Source organism: Carcharhinus amblyrhynchos, chromosome 1 (assembly GCF_965287045.1).
Source record: "Carcharhinus amblyrhynchos chromosome 1, sCarAmb.v2.hapA, whole genome shotgun sequence".
Classification (NCBI taxonomy): domain Eukaryota; kingdom Metazoa; phylum Chordata; class Chondrichthyes; order Carcharhiniformes; family Carcharhinidae; genus Carcharhinus; species Carcharhinus amblyrhynchos.
This window is the reverse complement of record NC_137324.1, coordinates 2657888-2677748: the sequence shown is the minus strand read 5'-3', so window position 1 is coordinate 2677748 and position 19861 is coordinate 2657888. Positions and strand designations below refer to the sequence as shown.

Sequence of the window (19861 nt, the reverse complement as noted above, 5' to 3'; positions counted from 1 at the left end):
CTCTTGGTTGTTCGAGATTGGCCTAGTGCTTCATGTCGTTAGTGTGTGCCTAAACTGGACCAGATACTGGGCAAGACCACAGCTCAGTGACTATCACTGATTGCTGTGCAGACACATGGATTTGGGCCAGTGTCTGTGGGAGTTTGCACATTCTCCCTGTGCTTGCGTGGGTTTTCTCTGGGTGCTCCGGTTTCCTCCCACACCCCAAAGATGTGCTGTTAGGCTGATTGGCAGTAATAAATTGTCCCTAAATCAGTTTCCCTCAATCTGGATGGCCATAAAACATTAGACAGGGGTCGTGGGTGGAGAGGGGGACTGGTGGTGTTGAGATGGCGGCGTGGGCTCGTTGGGCCGAAGGGCCTGTTTCCTGGGCTGTTTTTGTTCTTTGTTTTTTGAATGGATTGGATCAGCTTCCAGCCCACTTTTCCATGTAAATATATTTAAAACAGCTGACATCAGGTTCTCGTCCACTCAGGTGGGGAATGTATTTGTTGCAGGAGGCCGAAAGACTGGGAACAGGATCGACTTCCAGCAGGAATCTTGATTTAGCCTTCTCGGCAGGATACCTGGCTGGGGCTTGCAGCCCTGGTGAATTCCTACCTATTGGCCAGTTCACCTAACATCTATCATCGAGAAAATGTTTTGTGCCATCATTGAAGATATTATAGCAGGGCACTTGTAAGAATTCAAGGCAATCATAACATAAGAGCATAAGAACATAAGAAATAGGAGCAGGAGTAGGCCATCTAGCCCTTCGAGCCTGCCCCGCCATTCAATAAGATCATGGCTGATCTGAAGTGGATCAGTTCCACTTTCCCGCCCTCTCCCCATAACCCTTAATCCCCTCTCTTATCAAAAACCCATCAACCCGCTTCTTAAAAATATTTAGCGAGGCAGCCTCCACCACTTCAACGGGCAGAGAATTCCAGAGATTCACCACCCTTTGAGTGAAGAAGTTCCTCCTCAACTCCGTTCTAAACCACCCCCCCTTTATCTTGAGGCTGTGCCCTCTAGTCCTACTGTCCTTTCTGAGCGGGAAGAGCCTCTCCACCTCTATCCTATCCATCCCATTCATCATCTTATACGTCTCAATGAGATCTCCCCTCATTCTTCTAAACTCTAACGAGTACAAGCCTAGTTTATTCAGCCTCTCCTCATAGTTCAACCCCCTCAACTCCGGTATCAGCCTAGTAAACCTCCTCTGCACTCCCTCCAAGGCTAAAATATCCTTGCGTAAGTGCGGTGACCAAAACTGCACACAGTACTCCAGCTGCGGCCTCACCAATACCCTATATAGCCCTAATCAGTCAGAGCCAACATGGTTTTCTGGAAAAGAAATCGCATTTAATTAACGTATTCAATCTTTTTGAAGGAGTCAGATGTGCTTTGGATAAATGTGAGCCAGTGGATGTACTTTGATTTCTTGAAGGCATTTGATAAGATACAACGTGAAAGGTTATTGAAGAAATGAAAAGCTCACGGTTTAGGGAGTAACACACAGGTTGGATTGAAGATTGGCTAGCTAACAGGAAAGAGAGACTTGGCATAAAAAGGCATTTTTCTAGTTGGCAGGATGGGATGAATGGTGTGACAGAGGGATCAGTGCTGGGCTTTTAAATCTTTTACAATTTCTTTAAAAGTTGAAAAAAGTTTTTTTTTATTCATCACAAGGCTTACATTAACACTGCAATGAAGTTACTGTGAAATTTCCCTCATTGCCACACTTTGGCACCTATTCGGGTCAATGCACCTAACCAACACGTCTTTCAGACTGTGGGAGGAAACCCACGCAGACATGGAAAGAACATGCAAACTTCACATAGACAGTGACCCAATCCAGGAATCAAAGCTGGGTCCCTGGCACTGTGGTTTGTTTTGATTTGATTTAATCAAAATTTGCTGACAACTCAAAGATAGGTAGGAAAGAATTCTTTTCTGAATATTTGTATAAATTTTGGAGAGGGTGAATGTGGCTACATTGGTGAACAGGCAGGAAGGAAACAGGTGACCACCGGGCAGAGTATGAGGGCAAGGCAGGCAGTGCAGGAATCCCTTGTGGCTATCCCCCTGAAAAACAGATATACCACTTTGGTTTCCATTGAGGGGAATGACCTCTCAGGGGAAAGCGGCAACAGCCAAATTCATTCCATCACAGTTGGCTCTGCTGCAAAGGGGAGGAGTATTAAGTGTGCGAATGCAATAGGCTTTGGGTATTCAACTGTAAGTGGAATAGATAGGCATTTCTGAGAACACAGATGAGATTCCCAGATGGCATGTTGCCTCCCTGATACTAAGGTCAAGAATATCTCAGAGCGGTTAAAGGGCATTCTGCAGGCAGAGAGTGATTAGCCAGTTATCATGGTACACATATCAGTGCCAATGATACAGGTTAAAAAAAGGGACGAAGTCCTAAAAAAACAGAATGTGGGAGTTAGGAAGAAAGTTGAGAAGTTGGACCTTAGAAGTAATGATCTCCGATTACTAGAAACGCCACTTACTAGTCAGAGTAGAAATAACAGGATATTTCTGATGAATACGTATCTGAAGAGATGGTGTGGGGGGAAGGTTTCAGATTCCTGTGGCATCGGGACCAGTTCTGGGGGAGGTGGAACCTGTACAAACTGGAGGTGTTACACATGGCCAGGGTCCGAACTGATATCCTAGGGGGAGTATTTGCTAGAGTGGTTGGGGAGGGTTCAAATTAAAATGGCAAGGGGATAGGAATTTATGCAAGGAGTCAGAGGAAGGGGAATCAAGGACAAAAAAACAAAGACAGAAAAGAGAATGAGTGTTAGAGAAATAGGGCTTCAAACAGGGCCTCAGTGAAAAATAGTGGGAACGGGACCAGTAATGTTAAAAAGGCGAGTCTAAAGTTTTGTGCTTTAAGGCATGGAACATTCACAATAAAGTGGATGAATTAATTTTGCAAATAGGTGTGAACAGGTATGATATAGTCAGGATTACAGAGACATTGCCAGAGGATGAGCAGAAACGGAATGGCATAAGAATGGATGGGAATGGTCAGTAGGGATGGAGCGGCATGGTGGTACAGTGGTTAGCACTGCTGCCTCAAACCGCCAGGACCCGGCTTCAATTCACAGCTTGGGTCACTGTCTATGCAGAGTTTGCACATTCTTCCTGTGTCTATGTGCGTGTCCTCTGGGTGCTCCAGTTTCCTCCCACAGCCCAAAGTTGTGTGGGTTAGATGGATTGCCATGGAGGTTTACAACATGGAAACAGGTCCTTGGGCCCAACTTGTCCATGCCACCCTTTTATTTTAAAACCTCTAAGCTAGTCCCAATTGCCCACATTTGGTCCATATCCCTCTATACCCATCATACACATGTAACTGTCTAAATGCTTTGTAAAAGACAAAATTGTACCCACCTCTACTACAACCTCTGGCAGCTTGTTCCAGACACTCACCACTCTAAAGAAATTGCCCCGCTGGACACTTTTGTATCTCTCCCCTCTCACCTTAAACCTATGCCCTCTAGCTTTAGACTCCTCTCGCTTTGGGAAAAGATATTGACTATCACACACATGAGGACAGCCTCAACCCAGATCTGTGCCCTCATTATTTTATAGATCTCTATAAGATCACCCCTCAGCCTCCTACGCTCCAGAGGAAAAAGTCCAAGTCCATCAAGTCTTGGTGGCATCCTAGTGAATCTTTTCTGCACTTTTCTATCACCCCTCAATTTAAAGTATGTCCCCTCATGCTAGCCATCTCCGTCCGAAGGAAAAGGCTCACACTGTAACCCTATCTAATCCTCTGATCATTTTATATGCCTCTATTAAGTCACCTCTTAACTTTCTTCTCTCTAATGAAAACGGCCTCAAGTCCCTCAGCCTTTCCTCATAGGATCTTCCCACCATAGCAGGCAATATCCTGGTAAATTTTCTCTGCACCCTTTCCAATGCTTCCACATCCTTCCTATAATGCGGTGACCAGAACTGTACGCAATACTCCAAGTGTGACCGCACCAGAGTTTTGTACAGCTGCAACATGATCTCACGGCTCCGAAATTCAATCCCTCATTTCAATAAAAGCTAACACACTGTATGCCTTCTTAACAACCCTATCAACCTGGATGCCAACTTTCAGGGATCTATGCACATATACACCGAGATCTCTCTGCGCATCCACACTACCAAGTAACTTATCATTAGCCCAGTACTCTGTATTCCTGTTACTCCTTCCAAAGTGAATCACCTCGCATTTTTCCACATTAAACTCCATTTGCCATCTCTCATCCCAGCTCTGCAGCTTATCTATGTCCCTCTGTAATCTGAAACATCCTTCCGCACTGTCCACAATCCCACCAACTTTAGTGTCATCCGCAAATTTACTAACCCATTCTTCTATACCCTCATCCAGGTCATTTATAAAAATGACAAACAGCAGTGGCCCCAAAACAGATCCTTGTGGTACACCACTTGTAACTGAACTCCAGGATGAACATTTTCCATCATCCACCACCCTCTGTCTTCTTGTAGCTAGCCAATTTCTGATCCAAACCGCTAAATCACCCTCAATCCCATGTCTCCGTATCTTCTGCAAAAGCTTACCATGGGGAACCTTATCAAACTTTACTGAAATCCATATACACCACATCAACTGCTTTATCCTCATCCACCTCTTTGGTCACCTTCTCAAAGAACTCAATAACGTTTGTGAGGCATGATCTACAGGTGCCTTGTAAAAAGTTGCGACAGAAGGGTGCACGGAGTTGGGGGTAAGGTGTTAGCGTGGATAGAGGATTGGCTGTCTAATAGGAAACAGAGAGTTGGTATCAATGGGTGGTATTCTGACTGGCAGTTGGTGATTAGTGGAGTGCCGCAGGGATCGGTGCTGGGGCCTCAGCTGTTTACCATTTATATAGATGATCTGGAGGAGGGGGCTGAGTGTAGGGTGACGAAATTTGCTGATGACACGAAGATGAGTGGAAAAGCGAATTGCGTGGAGGGTGTGGAAAGTCTGCAGAGAGATCTGGATAGGCTGAGCGAGTGGGTGAAGACCTGGCAGATGGAGTATAATGTTAGCAAGTGTGAGGTTATCCACTTTGGCAGAAATAGTAGTAGGAGGGATTATTATTTAAAAGGTGAAAAGCTGCAGCTTGCTACGGTGCAGAGGGACCTGGGGGTCCTTGTATACAAGTCGCAAAAACCCAGTCTGCAGGTGCAGCAGGTGATCGAGAAGGCGAATGGAATGTTGGCCTTCATAGCGAGGGGGATAGAATATAAAAGCAGGGAGGTCTTGCTGCAACTGTATAGGGCACTGGTGAGGCCGCAGCTGGAGTACTGTGTGCAGTTTTGGTCGCCGCATTTGCACAAGGATATTTTGGCCTTGGAAGGAGTGCAGAGGAGGTTCACTAGGCTGATACCGGAGATGAGGGGGTTGGACTATGAGTAGAAACTGAATAGACTGGGCCTGTACTTGTTGGAGTTTAGAAGGATGAAGGGGGATCTTACAGAGACGTATAAGATAATGAAAGGGGTGGATAGGGTAGAGGTAGACAGTTCCTTCCTGCTTAGAAAGGATAGCAGGACTAGAGGGCACAGCCTCAAGATAAGGGGGGGGCAGTTTAGAACGGAGTTGAGGAGGAACTTCTTCACTCAAAGGGTGGTGAATCTCTGGAATTCTCTGCCCATTGAAGTGGTGGAGCCTACCTCGCTAAATATGTTTCAGTCACGGGTAGATAGGTTTTTGACAGACAAGGGAATTAAGGGTTATGGGGAGAAAGCGGGAAAGTGGAACTGATCCAAGAATATACTAATGGGACAGTTATTGGCCAATAAGTGAGTATATGAAAGTTATTCTGGATAGGTGGGAATGTGGAGTTCCAGTTACAGTCAGATCAACCACTGAATAGTGGAGCAGGACGCAGCATTTGAGTGGCATATCCCTGTTCATATGTATCCCTCAGTTAAGTAGTTCTCGTCTTCACAGAACCCTTACAGTGCAGAAGGAGGCCATTTAGTTCATCCGCTGACTCTCCAAAAGAGTAATGTCTTTAAGAGAAAGAAATCTACAATCCTAGCCTACATGTGACTCCAGATCCACAAAAATATGGTTAACTCTTAAATGTCTTCGATAAAGACCCAGCCTGTCACTCAATTCAAGGGATGGGCGGTAAATGTTGGCCAGCCAGTGATGCCTATATCCCATGAAGCAATAAATAAAACTTGAACTTCTTCCTTCTGCTTTGAGACCTTTCCCAGATCATTTATTTGTTTTTCCAACTGTATCTTTTTTTCAGTTAAGGTGAAGTTGGTTTTGCTAACTTTATTGAATATATCCACACTTTGCAACCTCCCTCTGTCACCCACCAAATTTCTCCCAACAATGTGATCTCATTCCCTGACAGTCTTACTTAAGTGGAATAGATGTAGAGGAGATATAAGGAAGAACGTTTTACACAAAGGGTGGTGTGTGTTGGAAGTTCACTGCCCGACTTGGTGTTGAAGGCAGAGACCCTAAACTCTTTTAAAAAGTACCTGGATCTGCATCTTAAGTGCTTTAAGTTACACGGTTATGCGCCGAGTACAGGAAGGTGGGATTAGAAAGGGCACCTAGGTGCCCTTGGGCTGGCATGGGCAAGATGTGCTGTATGGCTCCCTTCAGTGCTGTAACTTTTCTATGGTTCTATAACTTTTCTGTGGTTCTATCCATGGTTTTGTGAAGGGGAGGTCGTGTCTCACTAACTTGATTGGATTTTTTGAGAAAGTGACAAAGATAATTGATGAAGGTAGGGCAGTGGGTGTTGTCTACATGAACGGGGCCTTTGACAAGTTCCCTCATGGCAGACTGGTACAGAAGATGGTCAGAAGTAAGCTGGCAAGATAGATACAGAACTGGCTCAGTCATAGAAAGAAGTCTCACAGCACCAGGCTAAAGTGAGACTTCTTACTGTGTTTATCCCAGTCCAACGCTGGTATCTCCACATCAGTCATAGAAGACAGAGGGTAGCAGTGTGTTTCTGAATGGAGGGCTGTGACAAATGGTGTTCCTCAGAGAACATAAGAACATAAGAACATAAGAAATAGGAGCAGGAGTAGGCCATCTAGCCCTTCGAGCCTGCCCCGCCATTCAATAAGATCATGGCTGATCTGTTGTGGCTCAGTTCCACTTTCCCGCCCTCTCCCCATAACCCTTAATCCCCTCTCTTATCAAGAACCCATCAACCCGCTTCTTAAAAATATTTAGCGAGGCAGCCTCCACCACTTCAACGGGCAGAGAATTCCAGAGATTCACCACCCTTTGAGTGAAGAAGTTCCTCCTCAACTCCGTTCTAAACCGCCTCCCCTTTATCTTGAGGCTGTGCCCCCTAGTCCTACTGTCTTTTTTGAGCGGGAAGAGTCTCTCCACCTCTATCCTATCCATCCCATTCATCATCTTATACGTCTCAATGAGATCTCCCCTCATTCTTCTAAACTCTAACGAGTACAAGCCTAGTTTATTCAGCCTCTCCTCATAGCTCAATCCCCTCAACTCCGGTATCAGCCTAGTAAACCTCCTCTGCACTCCCTCCAGGGCCAAAATATCTTTGCGCAGGTGCGGCGCCCAAAACTGCACACAGTACTCCAGCTGCGGCCTCACCAATGCCCTATACAGCTGCAGCAAGACCTCCCTACTTTTATATTCAATCCCCCTCGCTATGAAGGCCAGCATCCCATTTGCCACTTTGGTAGGAAGAATGGTAGGAAGGACTATTACTTACGTGGCGAAAAACTGCAGCAGGCGACGGTGCAGAGGGACCTCGGGGTCCTTGTGCATGAGTCGCAAAAACCCAGCTTGCAGGTGCAGCAGGTGGTCAGAGATCAGTGCTGCGACCATTGCTATTTCTAATATATATAAATGATTTGGAGGAAAATGTAACTGGTTTGATTAGTAAGTGTATGGATGACACAAAGGTTAGTGGATTTGCAAATAGCGATGAGGACCATCAGAAGATACAGCAGCATATAGATCAGTTGAGTTGGGTGGAGAGATGGTAGATGGAGTTGAAGCCGGACAAATGTGAGGTAATGCATTTTGGAAGGTCTAATACAAATGGGAAATATATAGAAAATAGCAGAACCCTTAAGAGTATTAATAGGCAAAGGGATCTGGGTGCACAGGTACACAGGTCACTGAAAGTGGCAACAAAGGTGGAGGAGGTTGTCAAAAAGACACAGGGCATGCTTGCCTTCATTGGCCAGGACATTGAGTTTAAAAATTGGCAAGTCATGTTGCAGCTTTATAGAACCTTAGTTAGGCCGCACTTGGAATATAATGTTCAATTCTGGTTGCCACAGTCCCTGAAGGATGTGGAGGCTTTGGAGAGGGTACAGAAAAGATTTACCAGGATGTTTCCTGGTATGGAGGGCATTAGCTATGAGGAGAGGTTGGAGAAACTTGGTTTGTTCTCACTGGAGTGACAGAAGTTTTTGATTTGATCTGATTTATTATTGTCACATATAATAACATACAGTGAAAAGTATTGTTTGTTACACGCTATACAAAGCATACCATTCATAGAGAAGGAAACAAGACAGTGCAGAATGTAGTCATAGCTAGGATGTAGAGAAAGATCAACTTAATGCAAGGTAAGTGCATTCAAAAGTCTGACAGCAGCAGAGAAGAAGCTGAAAGAAATGGCAGAGGTGATAGTGGATGCCTTAGTAATTACTTATCAAAATTCGCTGGACTCCGGGGAAGTGCCGGAAGATTGGAAAACGGCCAATGTTACGCCACTGTTTAAAAAAGGTAGCAGACAAAAGGCAGGGAATTATAGGCTGGTTAGTTTAACATCTGTAGTTGGAAAAATGCTAGAATCCATCATTAAAGAAGAAATTCGAGGCACCTAGGGAAGAATGGTTTGATCGAGCAGACGCAGCACAGATTTGTTAAGGGGAAGTCGTGTTTGACAAATTTATTCGACTTCTATGAGGATGTGAATAGTGCAGTAGACAAGAGGGGAACCGATGGATGTGGTGTTTTTAGATTTCCAAAAGGCGTTTGATAAGGTGCCTCATAAAAGGTTGCTACAGAAGGTTATGGTGCATGGAGTTGGGGGTAAGGTGTTAGTGTGGATAGAGGATTGGTTGTCTAATAGGAAGCAGAGAGTTGGTATCAATGGGTGCTATTCTGGTTGACGGTTGGTGACGAGTGGAGTGCCGCAGGGATCGGTGCTGGGGCCTCAGCTATTTACCATTTATATAGATGATCTGGAGGAGGGGACTGAGTGTAGGGTGATGAAATTTGCTGATGACACGAAGATGAGTGGAAAAGCAAATTGTGTGGATGGTGTGGAAAGTCTGCAGAGGGATCTGGATAGGCTGAGCGAGTGGGCGAGGACCTGGCAGATGGAGTATAATGTTAGCAAATGTGAGGTTATCCACTTTGGTAGAAATAATAGTAGGAGGGATTATTATTTAAAGGGTGAAAAGCTGCAGCATGCTACGGTGCAGAGGGACCTGGGGGTCCTTGTGCACGAGTCGCAAAAACCCAGTCTGCAGGTGCAGCAGGTGATCAAGAAGGCGAATGGGATGTTGGCCTTTATAGCGAGGGGGATAGAATATAAAAGTAGGGAGGTCTTGCTGCAACTGTACAGGGTACTGGTGAGGCCGCAGCTGGAGTACTGTGTGCAGTTTTGGTCGCCACACTTGCGCAAGGATATTTTGGCCTTGGAGGGAGTGCAGAGGAGATTCACTGGGCTGATACCGGGGATGAGGGAGTTGGACTATGAAGAGAGACTAAATAGACTGGGTTTGTACTCGTTGGAGTTTAGAAGGATGAGGGGGGATCTTATAGAGATGTATAAGATGATGAATAGGATGGATAGGGTAGAGGTAGAGAGATTCTTCCCGCTCAGAAGGGATAGTAGGACTAGGGGGCACAGCCTCAAGGTAAAGGGGGGGCGGTTTAGAACGGAGTTGAGGAGGAATTTCTTCACTCAAAGGGTGGTGAATCTCTGGAATTCTCTGCCCGTTGAAGAGGTGGAGGTTACCTCGCTAAATATATTTAAGACACGGGTTGATGGGTTTTTGGTAGGCAAGGGAATTAAGGGTTATGGGGAGCTAGTGGAACTGAGCCACTTCAGATCAGCCATGATCTTATTGAATGGCGGGGCAGGCTCGAAGGGCTAGATGGCCTACTCCTGCTCCTATTTCTTATGTTCTTACGTTCTTAAACTATTCTTGAGTCAGTTGGTATGTGACCTCAGATTTTTGTATTGTTTTCCTGATGGAGGAAGGTGGAAGAGAGAATGTAAGGGGTGTGTGGGGTCCTTAATTATGCTGCAGCTTTGCTGAGGCAGAGGGAAGTGTTGACAGAGTCGATGGGTGGGAGGCTGGTTTGTGTGATAGACAGGGCTACATTCACAATGTTTTGCAGCTCCTTGCGGTCTTGGACAGAGCAGGAGCCATACCAAGCTGTGATACAACCAGAAAGAATGCTTTTCATGCACCTGTAAAATTTGGTTAGGGCTGTAGCTGACATGCCAAATTTCCTTAGTTTTCTGAGGAAGTAAAAGCATTTGTGGGCTTTCCTAACCACAGTGTTGGCATGGGGCGAATCAGGACAGGTTGTTGGTGGTCTGGACACCTAAAAACTTGAAGCTCTCGACCCTTTCTACCTGACAGAATCTACAAGGTTATGAGGGGCATGGACAGAGTGGATAGTCAGAAGCTTTTTCCCAGGGAGGAAGAGTCAATTATGAGGGGGCACAGGTTTAAGATGCGAGGGGTAAAGTTTAAAGGAGATGTTTGAGGCAAGTTTTTTACATAGAGGGTGGTGTGTACTGGAACTCGCTGCTGGGAGAGGTAGTGGAAGCAGATATAATAATAACTTCTAAGGGATGTCTTGGGAAGTCCAAGAATAGTTTGGGATATAGAGGGATATGGTCTCTGGAAGGGGAAGGGGTTTTAGTTCAGTTGGGCAGCATGGTCAGTTCAGGCTTGGACGGCTGAAGGGCCTTTACCTGTGCTGTAATTTTCTTTGTTCTATCTCTAACAGTGTGACGTCATTGCCAGGACAGTCTCTGAAGCATGCCCCCCACACACGCTTTTCTTATAAATTCATTTATTCATTTCTCACTAAGGCCTTCTACTACTGCTTTAAAGCATCTGCCTGTCATTCTCGTTCTTGGTTATTTTGTCATTCTCTTTCTGGAATTATTTTTTGTCTCTCTCTGAGGTATTGCTCTCTGGTGTCTTTTAGTGCCTCTCTTAGATCTTTTGTTACCCTGTCTCTGGGCTTTTCTATGGTCCTCCCCCATAGGTATTTTGTTGTCTACTGTATGGGTCCTTTTAGAAAAACAGAAAATGGGAGGAATAGGAGTAGGCCATTTGGCCCTTCAAGTCTGCTTTGCCATTCATTTTGATCATGGGTGATCATCAAAGTCCACATTCTGATCCCTCCTTCCCCCTATATCCCTTGATCTCTTTAACCCCAAGAGCTATAGAACATAGAACACTACAGCACAAACAGGCCCTTCGGCCCACGAGTTGCGCCGATCACATCAACACCTACCAATCTATAGACCTATCTATAACCCTCAATCCCATAAAACCCCATATACTCATCCAGAAGTCTTTTAAACGACCCCAGCGAGTTCGCCTCCACCACCACTGACGGCAGCCGATTCCATTCACTCACCACCCTCTGAGTGAAAAACTTACCCCTAACATCACTTCTGTACTTTCCTCCCCGCACCTTCAATCTGTGTCCTCTCGTAGCAACCATTTCAGCCCTGGGAAATAGCCTCTGAGAATCCACCCTATCTATTCCTCTCAACATTTTATAAACTTCTATCAGGTCGCCTCTCAACCTACGTCTCTCCAGGGAAAAGAGTCCCAGCTCCCTCAACCTAACTTCATAAGGCATGCCTCCCAGTCCAGGCAACATCCTTGTAAATCTCCTCTGTACCCTCTCAATAGCTTCTACATCCTTCCTGTAGTGAGGCGACCAGAACTGCGCACAGTACTCCAAATGAGGCCTGACAAGGGTCTTATAAAGTTGCAGCATTACCTCCCAACTCCTAAACTCAATCCCTCGATTAATGAAGGCCAGTACACCATACGCCTTCTTGACCACATCCTCCACCTGCGAGGCCGATTTAAGAGTCCTGTGGACCCGGACCCCGAGATCCTTCTGCTCTTCAACACTACTAAGACTCCTGCCCTTGATAGTGTACTCGTTCATCCCATTGGTTCTGCCAAAATGGACGACTACACATTTATCCACGTTGAAGTCTATCTGCTACTTCTCCGCCCAGTCCTGCATCCTATTTATGTCCTGCTGTCCTATTTATGTCCAGCTATATGTAGTTTCTTCTTGAAATCACACAATGTTTTGGTCTCAACCACCTTCTGTAGTAGTGAATTCCACTCTGGGTGGAGAAATTTATCTCACCTCAGTTCTGAAAGGTTTAGCACTTCTCCTGGGCAGCACGGTGGCACAGTGGTTAGCACTGCTGTCTCACAGTGCCAGGTACCCAGGTTTGATTCCAACTTTGGGTCACTGTTTAGATGGATTTTGCACGTTCTCCCTATGTCTGCATGGGTTTCCTCCGGGTGCTCCGGTTTCCTCCCACAGTCCAAAGGTGTGCAGGTTAGGTTGATTGGCCACACTGAATTGACGCCTAGTGTCAGTCCAACCCTGGCATATCCACATCATGACAACTAGGTAAATACATGAGCTATGGTGATTGTGGTTGGTGCAGACTTGATGGGCTGAATGGTTTCCTTCTGCAATGTAGGTGACTCTATGACCCCTAGTTCTGAACTGTCCCACCATCGGGATCATTCTTTCTGAATCTACCACTTGTCTAATCCAGTTAGAATTTTATAAATTTCTATGAGATCCCCTCTCACTTTCCTAAACTCCAGTGAATATAATCCTAACTCTCTCCTCATATGGTAGACCTGCCATCCCAGGAATCAGCTGGGTAAACCTTTGTTGTGCTTCCTTTTGTTTGCCCTCAACGTATTTTGTTATTTCTCTGGAATTGACTATTGTCCTCTGTTCGAGGTCTTTGGTCATCCTGTTTTTGTACTTTTTTGATACACTCTCTCAGGTCTTCTTTTTCCCTCTCTGTCTGGGGTCTTCAGTTGCCAAGTTTCTGGGGTGTTCTGATGAACTTGCACTATGAATTTTTGTTGCCCTACCGTTTTCTGATCATAGCCTTTTTTTCCTTGAAGCCACAACTTTTAACTGTTCTTGCCGCGTTAAGGCCCCTTTCACTTCAAGCTGTCTCTGCCTTTTTTGATCTGTTTTGGCAGTGGACTCTGAGCACTCTGGCAGAGTCTTCAGTCTCCACATCTGTAATGGAGCTTTCTATTTCGTCAATGTCCAACTGTGTCTTTGAATTTTCTTCTTGGCCAATCGTCAATTGTGTCTTCTGTCAGGTCATATTTGAGTTTTTTCAGTTTAAGCTTGGAATTGCTCTGACAGATGCTCATTCATCTCACAGCTTTAGGTTTTGAGTTCATTCTTTCAACTGCCACAGTTGTTCACCATGTTTTGAAAATAATTGTTTGGTCTCTCATGAAGAGACTTTGAGATTTGTGTATTTAAACATAAACCTTTAATTGCTAACCCATAACTGTATACATCTCAGGCACTGGAGTGTGCTGTCAGGTGCTGTCCCCATGCCAGTTTTAACCTCTTAGCTCAAATCTATTGTAATATGATTCTATACATCACAATATGGGTGATGCTATTTTCCTGTTCCACATTAGCCCTTGTTCTATTAGAATGCCATGCTGCTACTGCTTATAGGTATATAGATCATCTTTCTCTCTTCCCCAGTCAGTCTTTAAACTTAGCACACACTCTCTGAACAATCACCTTTCCCATCTCATTCTACATGTCCACAGTCCTACAGCTATGTTACCCCTTCCTAGAGTCCTTTTCCTCTCTCCTTTGTGAATGGCCTTGGCACAACTTGAGCTGAAGGCACCCAACAAATATCAATGATGGCAAGAAAGGAAGGTTAAGCAGCAGCTAAGTTCATCATGTGCATGCCACTTATACACAGTCATAAAACAAAATTAATTGGGTACTAATGGGGAACTTGATTTTGGCAAGTTGGCATTTTAATGGGTATTCATGAGATGCTAATGAATTCAAGTGGGATTCCCAGGAAGTTTGACTTGCCATTTACCTGCTTTGAAAGTTGGAAGAACAAAATTCCAAAATATTTTCCCACCATCACCCACACTCCAAATAATTTTACCATTTTTATTTCTAAGTGCTGGGCTGACAAGAAACTGGGAGAGTTTCAGATCTGTCTTTTGGGCGTGTTTTCAAGTCACTCCAAACACACCCTGCCTGCAAAATTTTGAGCAAATTTGTTACTCGCTGCGAAAGCCTGAGTGTGGGGCTTAATGCATCTGAAACCCTGCAGAGAGAGTGCATGTGTGTAGGCCTCTGATGCTGCATATGCATGTCAGCAGCAGCAGGGGCCTGACAGAAAAGAGACAACTGCCAGGACTCTGCTAGTGTAGGCTGCCTGAGGCAGCTCCCCTCCCCCCAGCCACCCCAACCCCTACAATTGCGGGGCCACATGGCCAGAGATGCAGTCCCCACTGACCCCTTCCCCGCCACCCAGACTGACCGGAGACGTCCCTTCCATTTATGGGGAGCATGACTGATCCTCAGCGAGAAGCTTTCCTGGCAAGGTCATAAAGGGGGTTTGGGCACGGATGATTGAGCATCGAGCTTTCTAAGCAGATGTAAAACAGCATTGGAATAAATTTACATGCATTAACTTGCCTCCCACCCATTTCCAGCAAGAGGCTGATGATGCTGGAAATCTGGCGCTCAGAAAATGGTCACGAAAACTGACGCCTATTGCGTTAAGCGCTTTACGCCTGACTTTACCACCGTGTCGTGCTGAAAAACAGGAATTACACAATCGTAAAATTGCCCCATGAAGCGTCACTGCCTGCCAGGTTTCTCACTGATGGTGGGAGCAAAGATCCTGCCCATCAACTGTTTCTCTTCACACTAATACTTTCTGACCTGTCGAGTATTTCCAGCATATTCTGGTTTTATTTCAGATTTTCAGAATCCACGTCAGCTTGCTTTTTATGTGTCAATTTTGTTTCAACAGGTAATCAATATAACCAGAAAAAACTTTTAGAAGCACTGAAGGATTACAAGCTCATCGTCCCATATGTTTTATCAGGGCAACAGAAACAGAGTATAGACGTATATTCACAGGTAATTAATCTGGATAGGCTTCTGCAGTCTTAATGCATCAAAAGAACCTAACCTGTTATTCAACCTCTACCTGTTGTATTCTAATGGTACAACATGGTTGTAATTCTATTACAGAACTGATCATCCAGAGAACATCAGCCCAAACTCCACCAATGGAATTTTAAAGTTGATCTGTAGGATAACAAATGTAAAACTAACGAGCTAGTATTGATAATAATCACTGTATCACAGTGTCAGAGAGGAAGTTTGATGAGGACTTGTCTGTTGAGGTAGTATGGGCGGAGATTAGAAATAGGAGAGGAGAGGTCACCCTGTTGGGAGTCTTTTATAGACCTCCTAAAAGTTCTAGAGAGGTTGAGGAAAGGATTGCGGAGACGATCCTGGATAGGAGTGAAAGTAATAGGGTAATTGTTATGGGGGACTTTAACTTTACTAATATTGATTGGAATAGCTATAGCTCTAGCTCGTTAGAGGGGTCAGTTTTTGCACAAAGCGTGCAGGAAGGTTTTTTGACTCAGTATGTAGATAGGCCAACTAGAGGTGAGGCTATATTGGATTTGGTGCTGGGAAATGAGCCAGACCAGGTGTTAGACTTGGAAGTTGGGGTGCACTTTGGTGATAGTGACCACAATTCGGTTACGTTCACCTTAGTGATGGAAAGGGATAGGCATGAACCTCGGGTCAGTAGGTTTAGCTGGGGGAAGGGTAATTATGAGGCTATTAGGAGAGAATTAGGAAGCATAGGTTGGACTAGGAGACTACAGGGTCTCGGAACGTCCGAAATGTGGAGTTTTTTCAAGGAGCAGCTACTGCGAGTCCTTGATATGTATGTCCCTGTCAGGCAAGGAGGATTTGGTAGGGCTAGGGAACCGTGGTGCACTAAAAAAGTTGATTCGTTGGTTAAAAAGAAAAAGGAGGCTTATGTTCGGATGAGACTTGAGGGCTCAGGTAGTGCACTAGAAAGCTTTAGATTGGCTAGGAGGGAGTTAAAGAGTGAGTTAAGAAGGGTTAAAAGAGGACATGAGAAGACTTTGGCTGACAGGATTAAGGAGAATCCTAAGGCATTCTATAGGTATGTTAAGAACAGAAGGTTGGTTAGGGCAAGATTAGGGCCAGTTACAGACAGCAGAGGGAAGTTATGTGTGAAACCGGAAGAGATTGGAGAGGCATTGAACCAATATTTCTCTTCGGTGTTCACGCAGGGGGACATGAATGTAGCTGAGGAGAACACTGGGTTACAGGGGTGTAAACTAGACAGTATTGCAGTTGATAAGGGGGATGTGCTGGATATTCTTGAGGGTTTGAAAATAGATAAGTCCCCTGGTCCAGACGGGATTTACCCTAGGATTCTCTGGGAGGCAAGAGAGGTGATTGCAGAGCCTCTGGCTCTGATCTTCAGGTCGTCATTGGTCTCAGGGATAGTACCGGAAGATTGGAGGATAGCGAATGTTGTCCCATTGTTTAAGAAGGGGAACAGAGACTTCCCCGGGAATTATAGACCGGTGAGTCTTACTTCTGTTGTGGGCAAGGTTTTAGAAAAAATTACTAGGGATAGGATTTATAGTTATTTGGAGAGTAATGAATTGATTGGAGATAGTCAGCATGGTTTTGTAACAGGTAGGTCGTGCCTTACTAACCTTATTGAGTTTTTTGAGAAAGTGACCAAAGAGGTGGATGGGGGTAAGGCAGTGGACGTGGTATATATGGATTTTAGTAAGGCGTTTGATAAGGTTCACCGTGGTAGGCTTCTGCAGAAAATGCAGATGTATGGGATTGGGGGTAATCTAGGAAATTGGAACAGGAATTGGCTGGCGGATAGGAGACAGAGGGTGGTGGTTGATGGTAAATATTCGTCATGGAGTTCAGTTACGAGTGGTGTGCCTCAGGGATCTGTTTTGGGGCCACTGCTGTTTGTAATTTTTATTAATGATCTGGATGAGGGTATAGTTGGGTGGATTAGTAAATTTGCTGATGACACCAAAGTCGGAGGTGTGGTAGATTGTGAGGAAGGGTGTCATAGTTTGCAGGGAGACTTAGACAGGTTGCAGAGCTGGGCCGAGAGGTGGCGGATGGAGTTTAATGCGGAGAAGTGTGAGGTAATTCACTTTGGTAGGAATAACAGATGTGTCGAGTATAGGGCTAACGGGAGGACTCTGAATAGTGTGGATGAACAGAGGGATCTAGGTGTATGTGTACATAGATCCCTGAAAGTTGGGAATCAAGTAGATAAGGTTGTTAAGAAGGCGTACGGTGTCTTGGCGTTTATTGGTAGGGGGATTGAATTTAGGAGTCGCAGCGTCATGTTGCAACTGTACACAACTCTGGTGCGTCCGCACTTGGAGTATTGTGTGCAGTTCTGGTCCCCACATTATAGGAAGGATGTGGAGGCTTTGGAGAGGGTGCAGAGGAGGTTTACCAGGATGTTGCCTGGTATGGAGGGGAAGTCCTATGAGGAGAGACTGAGGGATTTGAGGTTGTTTTCGCTAGAAAGAAGGTGGCTAAGAGGGGATCTTGCAGCTTGCAAACCCAGCTTGCAGGTGCAGCAGGTGGTCAGGAAGGCGAATGGGATGCTGGCCTTCATAGCGAGGGGGATTGAATATAAAAGTAGGGAGGTCTTGCTGCAGCTGTATAGGGCATTGGTGAGGCCGCAGCTGGAGTACTGTGTGCAGTTTTGGGCGCCGCACCTGCGCAAGGATATTTTGGCCCTGGAGGGAGTGCAGAGGAGGTTTACTAGGCTGATACCGGAGTTGAGGGGATTGAGCTATGAGGAGAGGCTGAATAAACTAGGCTTGTACTCGTTAGAGTTTAGAAGAATGAGGGGAGATCTCATTGAGACGTATAAGATGATGAATGGGATGGATAGGATAGAGGTGGAGAGACTCTTCCCGCTCAAAAAAGACAGTAGGACTAGGGGGCACAGCCTCAAGATAAAGGGGAGGCGGTTTAGAACGGAGTTGAGGAGGAACTTCTTCACTCAAAGGGTGGTGAATCTCTGGAATTCTCTGCCCGTTGAAGTGGTGGAGGCTGCCTCGCTCAATATTTTTAAGAAGCGGGTTGATGGGTTCTTGATAAGAGAGGGGATTAAGGGTTATGGGGAGAGGGCGGGAAAGTGGAACTGAGCCACAACAGATCAGCCATGATCTTATTGAATGGCGGGGCAGGCTCGAAGGGCTAGATGGCCTACTCCTGCTCCTATTTCTTATGTTCTTATGTTCTTATGATCTTATTGAAACATATAAGATGATTAGAGGTTTAGATAGGGTGGACAGTGATAGCCTTTTTCCTCGGATGGAGAAAGCTAGCACGAGGGGGCATGGCTTTAAATTAAGGGGTGGTAGTTATAGGACGGATGTCAGGGGTAGGTTCTTTACCCAGAGGGTGGTGAGGGATTGGAATGCCCTGCCTGCTGCAGTTGTAGATGCGCCTAGTTTGGGGGCGTTTAAGAGATCTGTGGACAGGTTTATGGACGAAAAGGGATTGGTTTAGGTTAGAGGGTCATTGTTTTTTAACTGGTCGGCGCAACATCGTGGGCCGAAGGGCCTGTTCTGCGCTGTAATGTTCTATGTTCTATGTTTTATAATGGCACAATTTGGTTGGATTGATGCGAGTACCCAATGGGTTGACTGGTGTCCTTGAAGGAAAAATGCCCACCAAATTTATCCACTGCAGACTGTGCTTCTCATACCAATATGTGCTTAACATCTATCATGATGACAGTGTGCTTATCACAACATGAATCCAGGACAGGTTCGAAAAGTTCCTACTGTTCACAGGCTCATGGAAATCCCTACGTTGCAGAAGGAAGCCATTTGGCCCATCAAACCCTGTACTGACAACAATCACGCCCAGGCCCTTTCCCTGTAACCCCACAAATTTACCCGGATGTTCTCCCTTCTGCCATCTTCCATCGGGAAATAGATACAAAACTCTGAGGCCACGTACCAATCAACTCAAGAACAGCTTCTTCCCTGCTGCTGTCAGACTTTTGAATGGACTTAGCTTGCATTAAGTTGATCTTTCTCTGGAGCCTAGCTATGACTGTAACACTACATTCTACACTGTCTTGTTTCCTTCTCTATGAACGGCATGTTTTATCTTTATAGCACACGAGAAACAATACTTTTCACTGTATGTTAATACATGTGACAATAATAAATCAAATCAAATCAAAATCAAATCCCCACCTCCCCTCCCACCCCGCTGCTTACACTAAGGAACAATTTAGCGTGGCCAATCCAACCAACCTGCACATCTTTGGACTGAGGGAGAAAACTGAAGCATCTGGAGGAAACGCGTGCAGATATGGGAAGAATGTACAAACTCCACACAGCCATCCAAAGCCGGTATGAGAATGGAACCTAGGTCCCTGGCGCTGTGAGGCTGCATTGTTGCCACAGTGCCAATGTATTGTTGAAGCAAAGACCAGAAATGCTTTCAAAAAGCAATTTCTGACAGTGCTTTGAGAATCAGTTTAAATCTGATGAATGGATAAGGAAATTGCTGAAAAGTAGAAAAATCACACCGCAGCAGACTGGACTATATTGTACTTTGCCAAAAAATGGCTAGATTTTTGTGGAGCAGGGAACCTTTAAAATTAACTGGCAGAATCTGGGTGTAGAAGTCCTGCCCCTATTTCCAGTAGGTATG

General features: G+C 45.3%; 1 protein-coding gene across 1 annotated transcript in view; it reads left to right on the top strand.

Annotated features, from left to right (window-relative positions):
• The window catches only part of LOC145348472 (zinc metalloproteinase-disintegrin-like protein H4 subunit A), a 564739-nt gene that overhangs the window by 24502 nt on the left and 520376 nt on the right, over positions 1 to 19861 (top strand). Inside the window, exon 2 of the mRNA XM_080196661.1 lies at positions 15105 to 15214. Coding sequence (XP_080052787.1) covers positions 15105 to 15214 — 110 coding nt within the window. The remainder of the gene's footprint in view (positions 1 to 15104; positions 15215 to 19861) is intronic.